This window comes from Chrysochloris asiatica, unplaced genomic scaffold (assembly GCF_000296735.1).
Source record: "Chrysochloris asiatica unplaced genomic scaffold, ChrAsi1.0 scaffold00057, whole genome shotgun sequence".
NCBI lineage: Eukaryota > Metazoa > Chordata > Mammalia > Afrosoricida > Chrysochloridae > Chrysochloris > Chrysochloris asiatica.
This window is the reverse complement of record NW_006408575.1, coordinates 12,280,666-12,304,699: the sequence shown is the minus strand read 5'-3', so window position 1 is coordinate 12,304,699 and position 24,034 is coordinate 12,280,666. Positions and strand designations below refer to the sequence as shown.

At 39.3% G+C, this 24,034-nt stretch overlaps 2 protein-coding genes across 4 annotated transcripts in view; one reads left to right on the top strand and one right to left on the bottom strand.

The window, feature by feature from the left end:
• The window catches only part of GEMIN5 (gem (nuclear organelle) associated protein 5), a 50,211-nt gene extending 44,850 nt beyond the window's left edge, over positions 1 to 5,361 (top strand). The window contains 4 exon segments of the mRNA XM_006863953.1: positions 448 to 610; positions 1,349 to 1,853; positions 4,040 to 4,136; positions 5,197 to 5,361. Coding sequence (XP_006864015.1) covers positions 448 to 610; positions 1,349 to 1,853; positions 4,040 to 4,136; positions 5,197 to 5,361 — 930 coding nt within the window.
• Positions 5,362 to 12,230: 6,869 nt separating this feature from the next.
• On the bottom strand, positions 12,231 to 20,526 carry CNOT8 (CCR4-NOT transcription complex, subunit 8). Of its 3 annotated transcripts, XM_006863917.1 has the most exons (7): positions 20,499 to 20,526; positions 20,336 to 20,399; positions 19,131 to 19,324; positions 17,284 to 17,445; positions 15,367 to 15,511; positions 14,173 to 14,283; positions 12,231 to 12,913 (listed from the first exon to the last, which is right to left on the bottom strand). In XM_006863917.1, the coding sequence occupies exons 2-7, from the start codon at positions 20,381 to 20,383 to the stop codon at positions 12,764 to 12,766; spliced, it is 810 nt and encodes a 269-aa protein (XP_006863979.1). In that variant the 5' UTR covers positions 20,384 to 20,399; positions 20,499 to 20,526; the 3' UTR covers positions 12,231 to 12,763. The 3 variants fall into 3 exon arrangements, with proteins under 3 accessions (XP_006863979.1, XP_006863978.1, XP_006863980.1); XM_006863916.1 differs by lacking the exon at positions 20,499 to 20,526 and having other exon boundaries at positions 12,341 to 12,913; positions 20,336 to 20,452; XM_006863918.1 differs by lacking the exon at positions 17,284 to 17,445 and having other exon boundaries at positions 12,691 to 12,913; positions 20,336 to 20,526.
• Positions 20,527 to 24,034: the final 3,508 nt, after the last annotated feature.

Genomic DNA, 24,034 nt, shown 5'->3' with positions numbered 1-24,034 from the left:
TATTTTTTTGTTTAGTTTTTAAAACAAAGAAGAATTCATCGCTTTTGTATAAGTTCGAGAAATACACTTTTTGTTTTGCTTAAGTGCAAATATCAAGGCAGTTTCTGATCATGAAGAGTTTAACACCAGACAGTATGTGTTCCTGTGCAGCTAAGTATGAAGTTTGATAGGAAGCCCTTTGTTAAATATAACTTTTGTATGCACTTGTTTCCAAGGGCAGTCAGTAGGAACATTTCTGGTGTCTTCAGTTCCTGCTTTGGAGTCCTTGTGTGATGCTGTAGGATCAGCACTGGATTGCTAACCACAAGGTTGGTGGTTCAAACCCACCAACCACTCCTTGGAAAACCTATACAGGGTCTCTGTGAGTTAGAACTAACTTGATGGCACTTAACAACAGGTGCCTGCTTTGGGCAGATGTGTAACTGAGAGTCTTGATTCCTTTTCCAGCTCCTGCTTCACATTTGCCATGACTTGACCTTGGCAGTGCTGAGCCAACAGGTGGCCTCCTGGGATGAGGCTGTGAAGGCACTGCTTCGAGCTGTGGTCCGGAGTTATGATTCAGGAAACTTCACCATCATGCAGGAAATCTACTGTGTCTTTCTTCCTGAGGGTAAATGCCTACTACCTCTGCCTGGTGCATACCCACTAGTGAATGCTATAATTGCCACCCCATTAGTGTAACACCAGGAGCGTAGATATTCTTGGAAGAGAGTGGCCAGTTAGGTCATTTTAGCAGAAAATTAAGAGATAGCCAGAATCACGAAGCCATTATTCTTATAGCCACCAACACACTTGGAGCATAGTTACTGTGAGAGAGAGTCATGTCACATCTAACTAAGTAAGAATGGAATAGTGGTGATGGGTGTGCAACATGGGAGGTGTGTCTGGTGTGACTGGATTGTACGTGTAAAAATGGTTGAAATGGTAAGTGTAATTTTAAAAAGACAAGAAGCAGTGGAGACCACCAAAACATGATGACCCCATGTGTGTCAGAATGGAACTCTGCTCCATAAGTTTTCAGTGGCTAATTGTTCAGAAGTAGATCACCAGACTGTTTTTCATAGGTGCCTCTGGGTGGACTCTTAACTCCTAACTTTATGGTTAGTAGCTGAGCACATTGACTGCACCACTCAGGGATGCCAAAGAATGGAGAAGTACAACAAAACTCCTTGGACTGCAAGATTACCCATTGAACTAGATGGTTTTGATTTTTCAGAGACACTATAGGAACATGACTTAAGTCAGTGTCAGTGAGACAGATAGAATGAGTTCCTCTTGGATGACAGGAAGCCAGGTTTCTGGCAGCCAAAGAAAGACACAACCCCAAGTCCTTCTCTTCTTCTCCTAGGCTGTGACCACCTAAGAGAGAAACTGGGTGACCATCAGTCCCCTAGCACATCAGCTTTTAAAAGTTTAGAGGCCTTTTTTACTTATGGACGTCTGTATGAATTCTGGTGGTCTCTGTCTGGGCCTTATTCTGAATCCAGTGTGTGGGTAAGTGTTGATCACAGAAGGAAAACCATTGAGCACAACCAGCAGTTAGATGGTGCCAGCCCTGATGAAGCTGACCCTGTGGCACCTTGTCAGCCAGAGCTACACAGGCCTCCAGATCTGGACTTGAGACTCACAGAAGAAAGTGAGCGCATGCTGAGTGCTTGTAAGGATCTCATTTCAGAAGGGCATGCCAGTCTCCAAAACTCACAGAGAACCATTACTGAAGTCCAGGAGACCTTGGCAGAAATGATCCGTCAGCACCAGAAGAGTCAACTCTGTAAACCCACAGTGAATGGTCCTGAAAAGAGTGAGTCTGAGCAGGAAACTGAAAGGTCCCTCTCAAGTCCTCAGAGCTACTGGTAAGTAGTGAGTTAAATACAAGATGGAATTGAAAATACCAACTGAATTGTCATGGAATTAGATGAAAGAAGTACAAGGTGATAAGAATCAGGTCATTTGGAAGCAGCATAACGCAGTAATGAAGGCACAGGCATGGGTTCTAATCCTGGCCCTGCTTGTGACTTCATGCTAGTTCTTAATAGTTTCATCATCTATAAAATGCTACCTCAGATGTTTTTAGGAAAGTGTTTCTCGATTGTTTTTTACTACCACAAAAAAGACAAGAAGGGTAATGTACAAAAAGTGCCCACTGAACTGAGAAGATCCCAGATGCCAGGGGGAAGGTGAGAGAGCCAATTACCTGTTACTGTAGAGCTGAATTTATTTGATCAGTGGGCACTTTGCTGTGGAGTTTTGCAGGGGTTAAAATTACTGATAGGTTACTATGCTGAGTGCCTTTCACTTTGTCCCTCAGTACACCACTGTAACATACAATTAAGAAATGTATAACTATTAATACTAACAGAAATAAAGCTAAGACATTTTGGAACCCCTATTTTTTTTCAGTCCGCTAAAACCCCCATTGAAATCATGAATCAGAGACTTAAGTCACTTCTCTAGTAAACTACCACAATCTAAGCAACTTCTTTTTTTCTTAACTTTTTATTGTGAATTGAGTGAAGGTTAACAGACAAGATCATCAGCTTTACTTTCAACCAATAGTATGTTTTGTTTCATCTCAATGATTACAATCCCCTCCCTGCAACAACAGTTATCCTGCTGCCTCCCTTTGGTTTCCCTTTTACATCTTATTTTTTACAAATAAATAAAGATATTTGATATACACATATAAAACAAAAAAAAATTATTCATTTAAATGTCCAAAAGGCACATTTTGCAAGGGAGCACATAGCCTTACTCAGTTCATGGATGGGCCTGGAGTCCACAGCTGCTCTATCTCTCCATGCCATCATCTCTGCTGTTGCCACTCCACTCATGTCCTTCCTTCTTGATGATCCTGAAGTTTGATTTTTGTAACAAGAATAACAAATGTTCTCTAACCCAGTGGCCATTAACTTTTGGAACACAGGATCCCTTTGAGAAGCATAAGACCCTACTCAGAAAAATGTGCATCCACACATCCACAGGCACCTGGGTTTTATCTTATGACCCCCAGGAAACCAGGCCCTCTGTGTTCTGATTACTTGAATCCCCTAAAAGTCATAAAAATGTCTAGGGCTGTCCAAACCTTGGGAATTAGGACAAAAGTGGGCAATCATAGATTAACATTTTGAAATTTTTGTTTTATATCATTATATTTAAAGATGCAGGTGACAAAACTTTTTTTTTTCCTATTCATGCAAAAATATATTTTGACAAGTTTTAGTGGCATCACGAGAAGGTCTTATGTTTCATGAGAACTGACATATATTTGCATTGAATTTTTCTAGCAGATCCCTGTCAACTAAATTTAGGAGGACATACGGAGTTTCTTTTCTTACCACTTTTTACTACATAAAATCGTGGCATGGGGACAAATTTTATTGCTTACTCTGGTAGTTTGATGGAAGTGTCTCATAAAGCCAAGATAGCATCTGTATTAGAGACAAATAACTAGGGAGTGGAGCTGTAACGTCTGGATTACACTTGGAGCAGATTATTTTACCGGGCACATTCTTTTTCTTTTTCTTTTTTTTTATGTTTTTATTGAGAATTTAGTGAAAGTTTACAGGGCAGATCATCAGTTTTACATTCAACAAATCATACAACTTGTTTCATTACAATGATTATAATCCTCTCTATGTACCATCACATCAGTTAACAGTATTTCTCTCTATTCATTTTAGCTCTTTTTTTTTAAAACACACTCAGGCATATATAATAATTTACACCACCAAAGGGCACACTGTGCAAGTCTGCCTCTTTGCTGCCAGCTCTCAGTCCCTCTCTTGCCATGAATCTAGAGTCCTCAGCTGCTCCCTATCTCCATGTTCCCATCTCTACCTCCGTCTCTGGTGTCGCTGCTACTCTGGATAAGGTCCTGCAGTCTCCCTTGATGGTCCTAGAGTCCTCTGTTTCTGTACTGTAAGATTAACTGCTCCCCAGCTTTTGTCTAAAGGAGTTTTTTTTTTTGTTTTATAATAAGAGTAATAAAGACAAAGTTACATGGGGCAAGACATGATTTATACTGTCTTTTTATTAGTAGTAAAGAAGAAAAAAATGAATCAGTTTCCCTACCTGAATTAACCAAAAGGCTGACAGAGGCAAATGAGAGAATGGCTCTGTTTCCTGAGAGTCTTAAGGTAAGACTTAACAGTAGTTTATCAGATTAAAAAATTACTCCATACTATCATCTGAGTGTTTACTAAATTCTTAGGAATCATCCACTTCTCAGTTCCGTTTCTGAATCATACACACTTAACATGTGTTTAAAAGTTAGAATCCAGTTTCCTTTGGTTGACTCAAGTATTTTATGACAATTATTGGGCACATAAGTTAATTGTGGGTGAGGTTGACCCAGGATCAGGCAGTGTTTTGTTCTGCTGTGCATAAGGTCACTATGCGTTGGTACCTATTCGATGGCACCTAACAACAACAACAAGCAATTTTAAACCTAGGAGAAACCAAATTTTTTAGTTGTGTGGTTAAAAGTAAAATTAAAATTGACATTGTATATGTGGTAAGTGACAGATGGATAGGTGTGTTTGGGTAGTCCTCAGCACTGAACTGCAAACCACAGGCTTGCTGTCCTAGTTCACCAGCTACTCTGCAGGAGGAAGATGGGGATTTCTGCTCCCTGAAATATTTAAAGCCTTGGAAACCCTATACAGTGTTACTGTGGGATGGAACCAATTCCTTGGCACTTAACAATAATTGTTGTTAAGTGCCATCAAGTCGGTTCTGACCCATATCGACTCTGTATAGGGTTTCCAAGGAGCCGCTGGTAAGCTTAAACCACTTACCTTGCAGTTCAAACGGCTTTGCAGTCTGGTGCACCCACAGCACCGCACCAGGACTCCTTTAGCAGTGTTGTTGTTGTTGTCAGGTGCCATCGAGTCAGAACCGACTCATAGCAACCCCATGCAATGAATAATAGCAACCATAATAAAAGCATTATTATTTGAGCTGGCGCAAATAGGGCTTTAGAAAAGATTGTATCATTCTAAAAGGATATCCTCGTAGCCATCCCAGCTTTGAGTATCATCTCTCCTTTGAGTAACTGATGAAGGGCATGAAGGACCTGGATGTAAGTTTGTGCCTGAGAAAGGGTCATTCTCGCTGTTACAGATGGAGGTCTTCTGTGCTGGTGTTTGTGCCTCTTTTACAGTTGCTTCATTTCTCATTCCCGTTGTCATCTTTCAGACCTGGCCCTTCCCAGATGTGCTGGAGTGTTGCCTCGTCCTGCTTCGCATCAGGTCCCAGTGTCCTGGCTTTGTGGCCCCAGAAATGCAGCAACAGGCCCAAGAGCTCCTTCAGAAATACAGCAACTCTAAAGTTTACAAAAATCACTGCCAGACCTGCACATGAACTTTCAAGGACCTCTTTAAAAACTGCTAATTCAGAATGTTTGACACCTTTCACCTCTGCACTCACACCTCACCGGACATTTATTCTAATCCCTAGATTCTTTTGCAGTGATCCAAAACAGTACAGGTCAAGTGGGAATCCACTACCTGTAGACACAGTTGAATCTGACTTTGGTTATAGAGTTGGGTTCTTTGGATTTAACTGATTTCCTCTTGGAGGGAAAGCATGAAGAGCCAGCAGTGATTACTAAGAAACCACCCACAGAGCAATCCTTGGTCATCTCTAAAGCCTTATGTAGGTTTCACCCAAAGAGGAGAAACATTTATAATCACCCAAAGTGTTATCTTCTTAAACACAAGCTACCTTTATAAAACTTTGTTTAATTGTAAACATGTCTTTCTTGGTAGATGTAGGATTGCTATATTTTGTCTATTGTTTTTTTAATTGTGTTTTTACGTTAACCTGGGTCCTCTACCTGTTCAGACTGAAGTTTGAATGTGAAATAGGGTCTACTTATCATGTTGACTCGATCCTTTTTCTGAATTTAAGGTCAGAATTTTGATTTTGTTGTTTGCTTGAACAAATCATTTACTAAAGCTTCAGAAGAACAAATAATTAACTCGAATGTATCTTATCCTTTATATTTTATAAGAAATGACTGATGGTGATCACATAGCATAGAAAGCAAGTACTCCGCCATCGACTTTTCTGAATCACAGGGCCCTTTGAGAATTTGGTGAAAAATGTGAGTCTCTTGGGAGAAAAGTTAATATTCCTAATTTTGCATATTTTTTAACACTGGACTTGAGTATAATGAAACTGTAATAATATTTATTAATCTGTTTCTTTGTTGTTTGTTTTACTTTGTTGTGAATTGGGTGGAGGTTTACAGAGAAAATCAGTTTTCCATTCCACAGTTGGTAAACATTTTGTTTCATCTTATTGACTGTAATCCCCACAGTGTCACACCTCTGATCCCACTTTCTCCTTGTGTTTCCTGCTTCCATCCTTCTTCCTTTTCTAACCCTTTGTCCTTAGGTAAATGCTGCCCTTTGGCTCTCTCAAAAGTTTATTTTTCTGAGCTGTATGTACATACCTCCCAACTGTTACCATTGCCTTTATAAGACTTGTCTCTTTTGGCTGAAAATTGAGCCATAGAGGTGAGTTCGTTTGCAGACATGAAGGGTGAGTAAGGCCATAGTCTTGGGGTTCCACCAGTTTCTGTCCAGCCATTAAGCCTGGTCTCTCTTACAATTTGGAGTTTTATTCTACATTTTTCTCCCACTCTATCCAGGTCCTAACATGATCCCTCAGAGTAGTTGCTAGTGGTAGCTGGACAGCATCTAATTCTGCTGCTCTCCTGACCATGGAGGCTGCTATCTGCATAGTCTGTTAGTCCATTGGGCTCATTGTTAACATGTGTCTTCAATTTTGAGGTATGTTTTCCTCTTGATTATTTAAAAATTGGAACAATGTCAGGAATAAGTATTTCTGTACTATCACAGTTGCTGGAACATAAAAATAAGATGGGTATGAGGGAGCGCATTCCTTCCTTATAATTAAACTAGTTTCTTTTTGTGACGGCTTTTCTCCTTGGGTTTTCAATTAGTTACTAAGGTTGGGATTAGTTATTTTTCGATTAGTTACTAGGGTTGGGATGGTTTGGGGTAACAAGAACAAATTCATTAACAGGCACTCTCTCCAGGAAGAAAAGGGTTTAAGATGCAAGGTTCAGAGTTCCAACTATGTAGAGCTAGCCATACAATTTAAAAGTGCTATGTTCTAAGTGGAAATACAATAGAATTTAGACCCTTGTTATATTCTACACAGTTAACAATAGAAAGAGGATGCATTGCTACTAGAGGCTGGAGAATCTTCTTAGTTACACTGATAGACAAGAACTGGAGACCATTTCTGTTTTTGTTAAAATGAGCAACTTCTATAGAGATAGGAAAAAATTACTTCCTTTCACTTGAGCTCAGAACAGTATTACTAAACTACTTCTTGTTTAGGTGCCGTTGAGTCAGTTCCATCTCATAGCATGTGGCTCGCTATGAGTTAGAACCAATTCAATGGCACTTAACAACAACTGGTTCTCATTTGTTTCTCCCTAATTATCTGATTAGGGAGTCCTGGTGTGGTACTGTGGGCTAATGAGTCAGACTGCAAAATCATTTGAACTGCAAGGTCGGTGGTTCAAGCTCACCTGTACAGGGTATCCGAGGAGTGACTGGTGAGTTGAACTGCTGACCTTGCAGCTCAAACAGACCTTTTGATCCAGTGTTTATCGTACAGCACCATACCAGAACTCCTAGAACTAGAAACTAGAAATGCGCTTCTCTTCTGATTTACTGAAATAATCACCTGTGGATAGAAGAATCCTATACACACCTTTATTTCTACTTTGATAAAAACAAGAATTTCTACCTGACAGGGAATGCAGTGGCCCTAGGTGGTAAGCACTGGACTGTGAACCACAAGGTCAGCAGTGTGAGCCCACCAGCCATTCTACGGGAGAAAGATGAAGTTTTCTGCTCCTGCAAAGATTTGCAGCCTCAGAAACCCTACATAGGCTCACTGTGAGTTAGAACCAATTCAATGGCACTTAATAACAGCAACTACCTGACAACGAAGGAATAAAAATATCCAGTACCATTATAACCCAATTGAGACTCGTACTGCTTTGTTAGCTCTCTGCTTTCCAGTACTGAATAACATAGTCCAGCTATTCTGATTTGAAAGAATGGTTCTCATTTGTTTCTCCCTAATAATCCGATTAGGGAGTCCTGGTGTGGCGCTGTGGGCTAATGAGTCAGACTGCAAAGTCATTTGAACTGCAAGGTCGGTGGTTCAAGCTCACCAGCAGCTCCTTGGAAACCCTATACAGGGTCGCTATGGGTTGGAATCACCTCAACAGCATTTAACAACAGTTACCTGAAGTGGAGAACCACAAAGAGCCAAAGCATTGAGAGACTAAATAACTTGCAATTCAAGAATATTTTTTTGTCCTTTTTCCCCCTATCCAAAGTATTTTATCTCCAGTCCCTCTCTTCTGCCTCACTGTAGTCCAAATCATGATTTCCTATTGCACAAATAACTACAGTCTCCTCCCAGCCTATTTCTGAATTTGCTCTTGTCCATTTGGACAGATCAGATGTTTCCTACCTTAAGAAATATTCCGTAGTTTCCTATTGCTTTTAGGGAAAAAAGATGGAAATCTTAAATGTGACTTACAAGGCCCCACCTGGTTTCCTTTGCCCTTGACTTTCTTAAGACACTTGGAGCCCTGCTTGAAGATAGCAGCCACACTCATCTCTACTCCAACAAGTTTCCTTCATCTAAACCTCATGGGTTTTGGCCACCATGTTCTGCATGCCTCTCTCAAACTCATCTTTTAACTCTCAAATGTCCTTTCTATAAAAAGAGTGTCTCTGAACCCCAGCGTCAGTGATGTATTTTGTAAAATTTCACAAATTGTATGTGTGGATTATTTACTGCCTGGCAGCAGATTGTAAACTCCATGAGAATAGAGATTACATCTCTACTGTTGTTAGCCCTAGCACTTAAGTGTCTAACATGTACTTGCAAGATTTTTTGACTGAATAAACTAGAAATAGTATACATTAGCAGTTTGGACATAAAGGCTGACATCTACATGTGTGTTTGTGGTTGGACCTTACTGGGTTAGAACACTTGATGTGGCATTGCATGTGGAGGGACTGAAATACACACACATAGTTTGCATTTTCTCAGGTCACCTTCACCATTCCTGAGTATAACCCTTGTTGGCATGGTATTCTGTTGAGTTAACTCTGACTCACAGCAGCCCCATAGGGTTTCTAAAACTAATCAATAACAGAGCAGATTGCCAGACCTTTCTCCCACAACTCCACTGGTGGGCTCAAACGCACTGCCTTTCAGTTAGCAGCCAAGTACTTCCTCAGTTTGCCACCAAGGCTCCTCACATAGCCAGCCCTACCTGCACGTACACACCAGGCAAAGTTCTCGCCAGTTCTAATAGACTTGTGCTCTTTTTTGTTCAGAATCTCCACAGCAGAACATACGCCAGTTCAATCATTTCTACATGTACAATTACTGACAATGATTATATTAAGTTGTATAGTCATTCTCACCTATTCAAGATTGTTCATCCCCACTAACATCAACTCACTGGCCCCTCTGGTTCCTGTGTAATTTTTTATGTTGCTGTTGTGTTTGAACCCATATAGTTCTTAATAGAGCACAATGTTAAAGGCAGATAGTCTTTACTAATTAGGCCAAATTATTGTTTAATTATTGTTCAGGGGATATTTTTAAAGATAACTTCAGGGCAATAGTTTCAGTGGTTCGTTCAGCCTCAGTTGCTTCAGAACGCTTGGATTCCATGACAATTTCTAATTCTGCTCTGCATTTTTCCCTTTTGATGAGACTTCTTCTGTAGAATCTTTGATCAAAACATTCAGTAATGGTTGCAAGGCACCATGCAGTTCTGGTTTCATGTCAGAGGCAGTTGTACCTGGAGGTACACATTGCATTTCCTCCAGTTCTTCATCTCCCTTTTGCTCCAGACAAATTGTACCTTAGATGGATGCTTGGAGGCTTTTAGACCCCAGGCATTACCCAAGAACTGAGGTAGTACAGATGCAGTAAACACCATAATAGACCAGTTAACTGGGATAATGTTTCATGAAACTATGCTCCTATACCTCAAAACAAATCAGATACTATGAGGTTTGTGATTATACATAAGCAGGCTCAACAGCTGCTTTTTGTTTTATAAATGAACTTCACATCAATTACAGTAATTAGCTATGCAACTCAACCTTTAATCTGTGACTTTTTCCATCATTGTAAATCAGAACTCTGTACTCTCTAAAAATTAATTCCCTTTTCCTTCCTTCCATCCTCCCACCCTTGGTAATAATCATTAATAAACTTTGGTCTCTATACATTTGCCTGTTCCATCTTTTTTTGAATTTTCTTGTCCATTTGTCCTTTCTGATTGGCTTGCTTTACTTAGCATAATGTCTCCAAGCTCCATCTACCTTTGGTTGAGGACTTCATTTGGTTCATTCATTCATCTTTTGAACATTTAGGTTGTTTCCACCTTTTTACTTACAATGACTATTGGTGTAGGTGTGTGTTTGTGTCATTATATATATATATTTAGACTCCTGGTATGGCACTGTAGGGTCAGCACTGGACTGTGAACCACATGGGCTGCGGTTCAAACCCACCAGGCTTTCCGTGGAAATCCTATAGTTATGAGAGCCGACTTGACACTGTTCTCATCACTGTTTTCAAGTCCCTTGGGTTTGTGTTCTTTAATAAGCTTTCTTACACCTCCCAATGGAGCCCCTAGTGTGGTACCACTATAGGATAAAGCACTGGACAAGGTCAGTTTGAACCACAAGTTCGACAGTTCAAACTCAACAGCTGCTCCATGGAAATCCTATACAGGGTCATTGAGTTGATGGCACTTAAACCCTTAGGCTCCCAGACACTCCCCTTCTCCCACTCATCAATGAGTTCCTCAACCCTTCATCTTAACATTTTTCCTGACATTAACAGGGTCTGGCAAAGGTAAATTCCCTATTTTGATCCAAATTTAGAAGGGTATCTGCATATGGATGTGTCACCATGCTGCTTTTCTCACATATCTTAAAAGCAAAATCCCTTCTTTATATGAGCATCCAAGTCAGAATCTTAGATCTGCTTTTGTATCTGACTTCTTACAACGTCACATTTTCTGTGCCGATAGAAAGGCTGGAAACAATGCTAAGCTAATAATAGATGTTAGAAGTTCAATTTGTCTAAAAGATTTTCACTACCAAGCTATAAGAGTAGCCCCCACCCCAGGCAATAATATGAAACTGGTGTCCTAGTAAGGCCCAGTAACGAGCAATGGATATGAGGTGAAGAGGCAATTCCATTTATACAATTGCTCATTCAAAACCTACAAAGTAAGTGAGAAAAACCAAGAGCTAGCAATTCAGTTATGAAAGATCAACCTTCACACCAGTGGTTAAAAAAAATCTTTATTTTACAAAATTAAAAACATAAATAATATTTACAAGTATCTTAAATACCAGCTTATAATACTTGACATTTTTAAATCATTTCAAATTGAGCTTACCAATAAGTTTTTAAATTGCAAGCCTAATCACTTCAGTGAGCTACCAGTTCTAATTTCCACCATTCCAAAGGAGTTGCGGGGGAGGGGAGGTAGGATTTGTCTGTCCTGTAAGTCATTCAAAACATACTTTTAAAATGACTATTTTAAGAGAAAAAAATTAAGTCTTAAGCCTCCTTCCCCCAGTTGCCTGTGGGATTCTACTACAAAAGACCTCAATAAACAAACTCAATTTTTAAAAAGTCAAATTCTTCTACTCTCTTCACATGTAACTACAATTTTTTTAATATTCATATTTCTGATACTCACAATCACCCACTCCCACCCACCCACCCCCGCCTACTTCTCTTCAAGTTTGCTGAAAAGAAAGGCAGAGGAAATGGAAAAGTGGGAGAAGTCCAGTGACCATCCAAAATCACATGACTGAAAGGAAAATACAATGGATTTATAATCTAAAACTCTGATCTTACTAATTTCCTTCAAGCATCAAATCCAGGATATTTTAATATGAAAACGTTTAAATAATTTCAGATGGTGCATGTGACAGTAACTGTGGCACAATGGAACATAGAAATATAAGCGGTAAATTCATATCCATTCAGAAGTTTCTCGTGAGTAGATTCAGTTGAATAATTGCTTTCAAGAACAGTTTTCATTATCTGGTCTTCCAGTTTCGGCACTGAGCAATTCATTTCCATATAACAGTAATATAGACAAGACTACCAAAGTGTAAGAAAAGCAAATGTCCTCAAGAGGGTCAATACTAAAGTTTTAAAGGCAGAACGGAGAAGACTCAACATCCATAACCCACTTCACAAGAACACCATTTTGTTTCATGTGCCCTAAAAGCCCTCAGCTCAGCTGAGAATCATCACCAGATGTCTTCATCCTCAGAAATTAGCAACAAATTTAAAAGAAAAAGAATGACAACAGATAAGAGTTATATACATTTTACTAGTTTGTTTCTGACTTGTCCTGGATATTTAAAAAGGTGTCAAACAAGCCATGGATGCTGGTGATAGGCAACTGGAGAGGAGAGGCTTGGGGAAGAGGTACAGGGAAGACTTGTTTACAAATTCAGAGCAAACGCCCCTCTTCTGGATCTAAAAGACACATTTTGTCTTCAGTAAAACAGAAGTCTTTCTGCACAATGCAAATGGTCGGTACAGTTTGCTCAAAAGAAGTGTTTTCTTTCAGGGAAGGAGACAAGTATGCAGAGACTAGTCAGCACCACTCCGGGTCAGGCCTGCCTGCAGAGCCTCGCCGCCATCACTGCTGCATGTTGTTGATGATGGCCAGAATGCTCATCTTCTCCTGGGCAGAGTCCACATCCTCATTCTGCTTCTGAGCCACACCCGTGCCTAGGCCATAAAGCCGCCCACAGTACTTGGCATCATCAATACTGTCCTCAAAAAATAACTGCAGAAAAGGACAGAGAACCAGAGGGTAAGAGTCTTGTGGAAATTCACCCTCAATAATAAACACCATATCGGCACCTCTCAGGTCTCTTAAAAGCCCTGAAAAACTAGCAATCCGAAGAAAAGTCTTCTCATATCTTCCTCACGAAATGTAGGCGCTCATGCAGAACAGCAGACTTTCTAGTTCTTTTTACTATCAGGATCTCTGTGCTCCTTCCTTCTCTACAATAGGCAGTTGCGGCAGGTAAGAGCTTGAGCTCTAGACTCAGACTAACTCATTGTGTGACCTTTACAACTTCACTTGATTTCTCGTTAAGACACTCTTCCCTACTAATAAAATGGAATATTATTCTAGGGCTGGGCATTAAATAAACACGTAGCCACTGTAGGATAATCACTGGACTGCTACTACAAGGTAGGCAGTTCAAACCCACCAGCCAGTCCTAGGAAACCATATACAGGGTCACTGTGAGTCTGAACCAGTTCAGCAGCACTCAAAGCAGAGCATTTCAAGCTCAGCACAACTGGACTGGCTGGCTCAGTCCTGGTGGGGGGCGGGGAGGCTGTTCAATATATTCTAAGATGTTTACCATCATCTTTGGTGAATAGCATCCTCCATTAATGACAACTACAAATGTTTCCTGAGAAGGCAAAACTGCCCCCAATTGAGAACAACTGCCTTGGTTAGAACACTGCCCCATATGATAACAGTTGTGGTTTACTCACATAGTTAATAGTAACAAATAATACATATTCCCCTTTGCCACCTTCTTTTCAAAGCAGCATCTCTACCTCTTCAACTGCATTCTTAAAACACTTAAGTGGACAAATAAGGAAATTAAAAAGAAATCCAGTCCCTGTAGTAAATTCGATATCTTAAAAAAAAAAATTCCAACTTATGATGACCCTATATAGTTTCCGAGTCTGTACATCTTTTAGGGGAGCAGACGGTGGATTTGAACCGCAGACTTTGTGGTTAGCCGTCCAGTGCTGATCCTACAGTGCCACCAGGGCTCCTTTAAATTCAATATACCCACTACCATGGAGTCAGTCCCAACTCATGGCAACTCTGAGTATTCTCTTAGAATGCTTCTTTTGCCTCTCAAGCTATATTTAATATGTTGATTTGATCTTCATAACAACATAGCTAACAACTTTCAACAGTAACAAAAATGTTCAACACACCTCAGCCCACAAAGATTGGCTCCTCCACCTTCACTAGTTAACTGTACACAGACCCTGGGCTTTGGAAGGCCTTACCTCTTTCATCCTGAAGAATGCCATTCCCGTCAGCAGTGAGTCTGAGCCTGCCTGGTGCTGCCTTCCAATTCTCTGCAAATCCAACTGATCAGCAACTTCCTGAAGACCTCCCTGAAAGTGAAAGAGAAACAAAGCAGTATTACAGACTCAACATTTCTCTATTAGAGTAAACTGTGTTCATTCTTAAGTATTCTTTGGGTGGCAAGAAGTCAGAACAGGCAATTTACTTAACCCCAGCAGTATCCACTTTCTAGCCCTTGACTCTTTTCTTCACTCCAAATATTTCATTTATGTTACATTCCACATTTTGCTCCTTTCTTTACGACATCATTGATTTTGCCAGACCTCTTATCCTCTAAGTCTAAACTACAATAAAATAAGATTGAGGAAATAAAAAGTACGAATCAAATTCTAGATAGTAAACCTCATATGTCAACAATTATTACGTTCATGGGTTCCTAAACTTCCTAGGGTTTAATTACCCATTGGAGAATGTGATACATTGTTGAACCCATCCATGACAAACTGCCCACTGTATCACTAGGTTAGGTTCATCAACTTCTGGTGAAGAATGCCTGTGTTAACATGAAAGCAGCACAGGGCTTCCTTTGTGGCCAGATTAAAAAAAGTGGTCACACATACTCCTGGGCCAGTTGGCTCCATATTGCACCCTACACAGCACAGCGTTGACACCTACCAGGTACTCAAAAAATGCTTGCTTATTCTTACAGTGCAGAAACAGGACCCTAGGACTATCAAGGGAGAAGAACACAAGCAGGATGTGGGACCCTATCCAAGGAAGCAGCAACACCAGAGGCAGAGATGGGGACATGGAGAGAAGGAGCAGCTGAGGACTAGATTCATGAAAAGAGAGGGACTGAGAGCTGGTGGCCAGGAGGCAGACTTGCAGAATGTGCCCTTTGATTGTTTAAATTATTATATATACCTGAGTGTTTAAAAAAAAAAAAGAGCTAAAGTGGATAAAAAGAAATACTGTTAACTGATGGTACATGGAAGGGATTATAATCATTGTAATGAAACAAAACATATGATTTGTTGAATGTAAAACTGATGATCTGCCCTGTAAACTTTCACTCAATTCACAATAAACACTTAAAATTTTTAAATTTTGAGCTGAGCAAATAGTGATAAAACAACAGGACCATTTTTTTTTCCATTCATTTTGTGTTATACCTTAAGATTTTTGCAACTCTTCATCAGGTACTTCACATCATAAATGGATGGGAAGAAAAGGTTCAGAATATGAAAGAATTCATGTTCCTCTTCTGGCAAACGAGAATCCGTAAGCAGCTTTACCATGTAGCCAAAGTCATAGCCACTACAAGGAGAGAATTCAACACTTAGGTTAAATAAGACTACATTCCTCAAAGCTTATAATGAATACTGCTTCACATTATGAATTTTCAGTGCTAAATTCCGAAGTACTTTGTTGTAGTTATGAGTCAATTCCAACTCAAAGCTACCCTGTATAGGGTTTCCAAGGCATGCCTGGTGAGCTGGAAGCACTGACCTTGTGGTTCAAACCCACAGAGCCACACCAGGACTCCCCAAACTGCTTTACCCTGCTGAAATAGGTTGTTTAAATAACAGCCCTATAAATGTGAGAACGATAATAGATAATTCAAGGGTTTATAAACTGTAATTTTTATTCATCAAAAATTCAAACATCCAGGGAAATTTCGGGGCCTGCGAACTTTCCTTCCTTCCTTCCTTGTCCAACATCTCAGCAAGGATGCTGATGTAGTAGCTATTCTCCAAGCTTTGTGATGCCACCCAAGGACAGCATGAAGAAAGACCCCAGAAAGTCAGTGAATAAATCTGCAGGCAAGGCCAAAAAGCAGCAGCAGTCCAAACACAAAGTTGGAGACAAGCTCAGTTGGCTGGTGTCATTTGACAAAGCTATCTTATGACAAGGTCTGTAACGAAGTTCCCGACTATAAACTTGTAATACCGGCTGTGCTATGAGAGACTGAAGATTTGAGGTTCCCTGGCTGGAGCAGCCCTTCAGGAACTGCCTAATAAAGGACTTAATCAAGTTAGTTTGAAAACACAATGCTCAGGTAATTTACACTACAAATACCAAAGTGAAGATGCATGAACAGGCTCAGCCACCTGAAAAATAAAATTTTATTAAGTTTAAAAACAAAATTTTTTTTCAAAAGTCCATCAGACTAGAAGTAGATGGTGCCGAGTTATCATTCCTGAATGTTTTTCTCACAGATTCCACAGAAGAGTCCTGATGGGGGAGGGAGTGGGGAATGCAGAACAGAATTCAGATTCTCACGTAATCCACACTTTCTAGAGTCATGGAGGATAGACAAACCCGAGACTGCTGGTCTGTGACAATCCTTAAACCAAAAACACCCCTGAAGCTGTCTTAAAAACCAAACTGACAACAACAACTAGGATGATCAGACAAGAACCTTAGGAGGCAGTGAGTTTATATTATGAGGGGAGGAACAACTAAGAAATAAAGGGTAAGACTGGTTGCAAAACTCTAAGAATATAATCAATGTCACATAATTGTACACGGAGAAACTACTGAATTGGTATGTTCTGCTGTGCATATTTTCAAAAACAAAGTAAATAAAATTTTAGAAAAAACTCAAAAGTACTAAAAAGCTTTTAAAAAAAAAAAAATGTCTCCCACGGAGAATATGGCTTTTGAACACCTGGAAAACTCCAAGACAGTCAGCTAAAAGGCAGGAAAGAGTTCCAGTTCTTCCCTTGTCCCACCCTCCATCTTTTCCCTTGGAGATATTCCCTGATAGGTTAACAAACCTGGTCCTACATGAAATAAACCAGTATGAGTGCCAAGACATGAGCAATAGTTAGCATTTCAATTTATTAACTACTGTGGCACTATAGGATAAGTCCTGGACTGCTAACCACAAGGTCGGAGGTTCAAATCCACCAGCAACTCCTCAGAAACCCTATACAGGGTCACTATGAGTCGGAACTGACTGGACAGAACTTAATAACTGGTCAACAGAAGTGAGCCAGTAGGACCACAAGAAAAGTAATGAATTCAATCCCATGATTCAGAGAGGCCCAAAGTAGGGGAGAGAGGACACATTCTCTAGGACTGACCTATGAAATGAAAGCCATTTGACATTGTCACATAGAACTACCCCTGATGTCATAAGCAACTCTGCAAAGTGCAATGTGTCAATTCCTTCCTCTTCATGTTTCTGGAACTGTAGTCCTGAGTTAGCAAGGAGATCTATGGAATCCTGGGAGTACATGTCCTCTCTAAAAAACAAGATGTTCACTTATTAGTTGCTAGGTAACATAATAGAAATAATAATCAACAATATTACCATCACCTTATGTATCATAGGAGCATCATTAAAATGTTATTTCTGAGCTAGTAAATGATCATGATGTCCAATTAAAGAAGCAAAAACTGAGCCCAATAAATACACTCACATCTCCTATAATCAGCAAGAGGATAATCTTTTTTCCCCACTTGAAAAAAAAAAACACATAATTTGCCCACTATTGGAAAGGCTTCAGATTTAACTACCCTTAAATAGTACCCACTCTAAATCTTATTTCTATTATAATAGGTATAATATAGCTTTTTTTTTTCCCACAGATAATTAAACTGCATTACAGAAGGTAAAACGAGTAATCCAAATTACCCCACTAGAAAAAGGCAAACCTAGATCTACTAACTACATCTGGAGATTTGACTTTTTGTGTCTTAACCCGTTTTATTGAGACATAACTCACATGCAAATAATTCACCCACTGAAATATAATAGATTTTTACTATATTAAGAGTTGTATGACCATTGCCCCAATCAATCTTAGAACATTTGCATCACCCCAAAAAGAACCCTTAAATGTGGAGTAAGCAGTCACTCCACAATTCCCCACAACCCTCACCCTACCCCCACCTGCTGTAGTCAACCATTCATCTACTTTCTGTCTTAATTTTTAAAAGGTCAACATTGCATTGAAGAAGCTGGTACTGGTAATCTATGGAACTTCTAAATTCACCAACTAGTCGTACCACACACCTGGAAACTTTGTGTCCTGGGAAATGAAAAGTCCTTCATCATAAAGTATCATAAAACAATAGATTCTGAATTAATAATTCATAAATAAAAATTTTACCTCCATTTACACAAGTGATGTGAGAATGCCTATTCTAGACATTTTACATGAATGGAATTAAACATTAAAAATTAAAGGTACTTTGTGACTAATACCTTTCATTTAGCATAATGTTTTCAAGGTTTACCATGTTGTAGTATGGTATCAGTACTTCATTCCTTTTTATTACTGAATAAGACTCTAATGTATGGCTAGAGAGCACATACATCCATTTTCAGTTCACATATATTTGAATTTCTTCAACTTTTTAGTTATTACAAATAATGCTGCTATGAACATTTGTGTACATAACTTGTGTGGAGATAGTGATTTCAGTTGTTAAGTCTATGCCTAAGAGTCGAATTGTTGGGTCATATGTTAACTCTAGGCTGCACCATTTTACATCCCCACCAGCTGGTCAAAGGGTTTAATACCTCCATATTCTTTTCTGAGTTTTTGTTTTTTGGTTATTTTTATTTTATGCATTCATAATGGAGGCTATCCTGGTTGGCATGAAGTGGTATCTCATTGTGGTTCTGATTTGCATCTCCCTGATGACTAATGATGATGATCATTTTTTCATGTGCTTATTGTCCATTTGTATATCTTCTTCGGAGAAATGTCTATTCAGATCTTTTGTCCATTTTTTACTAGGTTATTTGTCTGTAACTATTGAAGTGTTCTTTAAGGGAAACTTTAATTCCTGAGAATCTCTCGTTTATCCCCTGCTTGACTGCTCTGTCCAATCCCTACCTAGTTTCAGTCAAAACAAAATCCAATCAGTTAGAAATTACAAACTGTAAAAATGGAGTTGATCTAATAACTGAGATGCTTACGTAAGGTTGAATTTGAAGTTGAACTGCCAAGTATTGATTCCTGAAGGATATTCTCCCTTCTCATTCGTGAATGTAAGGCCCAGCTGGATAATTTTTAAAAGGTCAACATTGCATCGAAGAAGTTGATATTGGTAATCTATGGAACTTCTAAATTCACCAATTGGTCGCACCACAACACCTGGAAACTCTGTGTCCTGGGAAATGAAAAGTCCTTCACCATAAGGTAGCATAAAACAATAGATTCTGAATTGATAATTCACAAACAAATTTTTTACCTCAATTTATGAAAGTTATGTGACAAGCCCCCAAGCTTGGGTACAAAACCTATCTTAAAATACTGATCTCGTTACTGTCTACTTGGAGCACTAGAATCATGAAGCTTAGCAGTACAACTTGTAGATGCTAAGCAGGATGTGACTACAAGTAGTTTGAGTAACTATGGGTGGACACACAATCAATTAAGAACATCCAAAATTTTTAATATATGAATAAGAGCACAAGTATAGGAAAGTAAAACTGTACATAAAAATAAGAAAACAAACCTAAATTGCCAAGTTTAGCTTGAGTGAAAAGACTAGGACAAGATCAGAGAGAGCTGCCAACACCAACTAAAGTCTCTACCGCAGGAGTCACAAACTCTAGGCAGCTAGAGGAGTAAAGCAGGCCACATGTGAGGATGGTAATAAGTAAGGGGACTGGAGCAAATTAGAGCACATGCCTCAGCTAAAGGAAGTCCTTGATATTACCATGCCACTCATCTCCCTCTCCAGCCTCTCGGTGCCAGGCAGGAATGTGGACCCTATAGTGCCAGGTCTTCCCATTTTCCCAGAGATGCCAGAAATCTGGAATTTAAGCAAGGGCCCTTGATTTTTAAATGCTGGCAACATTTTTTTTTTTTTTAAATGTTTAACACTCTATAGTTGCATTCCCCTTATCTATGGGGAAGGTAGGCCCACGGGCGAACATAACTCCTGCTTTAAAGACGTTTGAACATGGAGTAATATTACAAAAAACCCAAGATACTAAATAAAGGTGACATATATCTCTGGTACATTGGTTCCCTTGATGTTTCATAAAAAGCAGTGCATCCTTTCATCTAGGTTATCATGACTTCAGTGTAGTATAATTTCTTTCGAAAATCTCCCATTAAATTCATTCCCTAGGTCCATGTCAGAAGGTGAGTGCAATAGAGTAGAACTCTTTACCATGGCTATATAGCTGTAACTGAGCACTATTTCTCGGATCTTCCTCATCTCTTCTTCTAGATTGCTGGCCCAGACTTCACAGATAACCTGACTGTTCTCCACAAGTGCTGCAGGCATCCTGAAGAAACCTGAGAAGTCCCCTCCTGCTGACTCTGTCAGAGACCAAGCCAGACAATGGTTGATCTGATGTGGATTGAAAAACAGTATTTTTAAATCAGTTAAGTTTACACACTGGCATAAAATATCAACAGAACAAAAACATCAAAACAATAATTTACCATCACTTCATCAGTTTAAGCTAAAACATAAGACCATTATATTTATTCTCCATTTTATAGTATGGGGAATTTGCCTTTGTCAAGACACACCACATAGCTCTTTTACGTGAAGATACGGAAATTAACTACTTTTGCCTAAGTTACTTACTCTTTAGCACAGAAGTGAAACCATTACCCTAACCCAGTTTTCCAGCCCTTTCTAGGCTGCCTTAAACTTGCCCCCAAAATGTAAGCCCACTCATTCCCATCTAGTTGGTTCCTAGTCATAGTGACCTGACAGAGCAGAACTGCCCTACAGTGTTTCCAAGGCTGTCATCTGTACAGAAGCAGACTGCCACATCTTTTTTCCAAAGTGTGGCTCGAGGGTTTGAACCACCAACCTTTCAGTTAGCAGTGGAGTGCTTTCATCATTGTGCTGCCAGGGCTCCTAGTCCCTCATATGTTGCTAAGTGCCATAGAATCAGTTCTGACCCATCGCGACCCTGTACAGGGTTTCCGTGGAATGGTGGCTGGTGGGTTTGAATTGCCAACCTTGGAGTTCAAAATGGCCTTGTGATCCACCTCATTATCCTGAAGCACCACACCATATAAGGACCACAAATATGGCCTTACTTGTGACTTTTACATCACAGTTCAGAGAATAAATCTTGGTGGCATTTCTAAAAGAATCACTTTAGCTATTTTAAATGTACATGAGATTATTGAAAATCTGCAAATGTCAGCCTACACCCCAAGTAAGTTCTGGCACTAAGTCCTTATATCCATATGATGAACATGGGCATAAGACACCCCCACAGAAAAAGGTAATCTTTTCCCTACAACCCAAAAGGTAAATACACTAAAGATTAACTAACTTAGTGCTGTGGGTTAATGCGCCAGACTGAAAAGTCATTTGAACTGCAAGGTCAGCAGTTTAAGCTCACCAGCTACTCCTCAGCTATGGGTCAGAACCAACATGACAAAACTTAACAATAACTTAATATAGTGTCTCCAAATACAAATAATTTAATCAGGAACAAAATAATTTATACTATGCTTACCTATAAGACAACTCCACGGCAATGATCCTCAACACAATATGGGAATCCAGTGTATATATTCACAGGAATATTCCTAAAAATAGTAAAATGAATGTGAGTGATTTCTAAAGAACAATGTAAGGAAAATCTTTGCTTTTAACCTCCAATAGGCAGATGCAAATACAAGAATCTAGAACAGAACAAAATTGGCAATTTCATGTGTCATTATCCCTCTAAAACATCTTCTGAGAAACCAATCCACTGGTTTGTCTGCAATCCTTGATGATTCCAGTTTTCCATGGTATCCTATACTTCCTACAGATGTTTCTCTGAAATTACAGCTGTTAAACCTAAATAGTACCTCCCCAACAAATAAACACAGCATTTCCCCTTGTTTTCCATACTCTAAAGGTCTAGTATTGTTCTATACAAAGTAAACATGAATTGAAGACAACAGACAAATAAAACTAGAAAATAGCAAACGTCCAGAATGAATATGGAATAAATCTGACCATAATTAAGAAAACACAGACATCAGAATTTTAGATTATAAACCATGCTGAAAGTTTTTCCATGTGAAAGACTTAAAACCATTTCTATTCCCATTAAAGTTAAAACAATGCCAGCTCACTTCCTTATTTTCCTAACTGAAAAGATGTACTTCCTTTTCAGTCTCATTTTAAAAACAACCATAAACTACTTCAGGGGAAGTGAATATCATCACTCTGGGACTTTTAAAGAGTTTCATAAAATCAAATGTAACAAGAGAGGCCTAAGCAAAAATTGTTTATGGTCTCTGTGCAGCAAAGTGCAAACTAAAAAAATAAAAAAATAAAGGTATTTACTTAGAGCAGCTTTATAAGACTTCTAGGGTTGAGGACTTCTGGAAAGATGGTGGTAGTACTAGGCAGATGTACTACATGGTCCCTCTACAACAGAGATACAAGAGACCCAATGAAATAAGGCACAGAAGAAAATTCTGGAACCTTGAACTTCAGAGAGTGGAGTTAATGCTTGCTGGGAGAAGCTGAGGAGTAGGGTGAAAGAGAGAGTAACTTGTGAGCAGCCAGCCAAATGCAAAGTGACTATCTTGTAAGCAACTCTGACAGCAGGAATCCTGGCAGAGCAGATTCACACAGGCGATAGAAAAGCTTTACCCACAGGACAAGAGCTAACACCATCTCCTATACCACCTGATAGATGATATACTGCAGTCAACACCGGTCAAACTCACCCTAAACTGAGGAGCGTGAACAGCAAACAAAAATGGTGTACATGCTTTCATTCTCTTATTACATCCACAGGATATGGTGAGCGTCTAAGAATACATTTGTACAACACACAATCATCAGTTAAATATAAATACAACACTACAATGCCCCAGAGACAAGAAACAAGTTTAGCTCACAAGAAGAAACGAGAAAATGGCTCAAACAAATGGCCAAGATGCAGAGCCAGAAAAAGTTTCTGAGGAAGAACAGGTAATAGAAATAACTGAAAAAGAATTCAAATGAATAATATTTAGGCACCTTTCAAGTGACTGACAGAAAGATCAAAGAAAGCAAGGAGAGCACAGAAAAAAACTTTGAAAGAATTCAGAAAAATACTACAAGAGCAAATACACAAAATAAATGTAAATTCTGAAACAATTCAAAACCTGCCATTAGAAATCCAGAAGACTAATGCTAAAAAATGGACAATACTACTAAAAAACACTTAGAAATAGAAAACATATTTTAAAGTCAAAGGAGTGGCAGACATATATAAAACCCTGAAAGAAAAAAACTGCCACCCAAGAATCCTCTACCCAGCAAAACTGTCAATCAAACACGATGGTGTAATCAAAACATTCCACAATAAACAGAAGCTAAGGGATTTTGCCAAAGCCAACCCTGCTATGAAAAACATCCTAAAGGAAGTTCTGTGGACTGAGAACCAACAAGAACACACAACAACTACAGAATGCCATACATGGCAGCATCAACCTGAACTCAGTCGACAAATGGAAGAGTCAAGAACGAAATAAAATTATAAGAACAGAGGATCTGGGAGGTCAGTCTATGATCAAAACCAATTACAATGTGAAAAAAGGTAAACACAGAGGAACAAAGATCCAGGTGGTGAGAAGGTAAGGTAGATTACTGGATAAAATAGACTTGTCTTAAATGGAGGGAAGAACTAATGGAATATAAGGTAACCACAATGGGGTTGGGGTGGGGAGTTTACTTTGGGTATTGGGGAGGGTAATACAAGGTGGGAGGAGGCAGAAGAACAAGATAGATAGGGGAACACTGAGACAGGTTTGCATGGCCTAGTGGGACAGAGGTAAATGGTGATGCATACTCAACCTTGGAACAACAGGGATCTGGGATACAGGGATCTAGGTATAGCTCGAAGAGGGT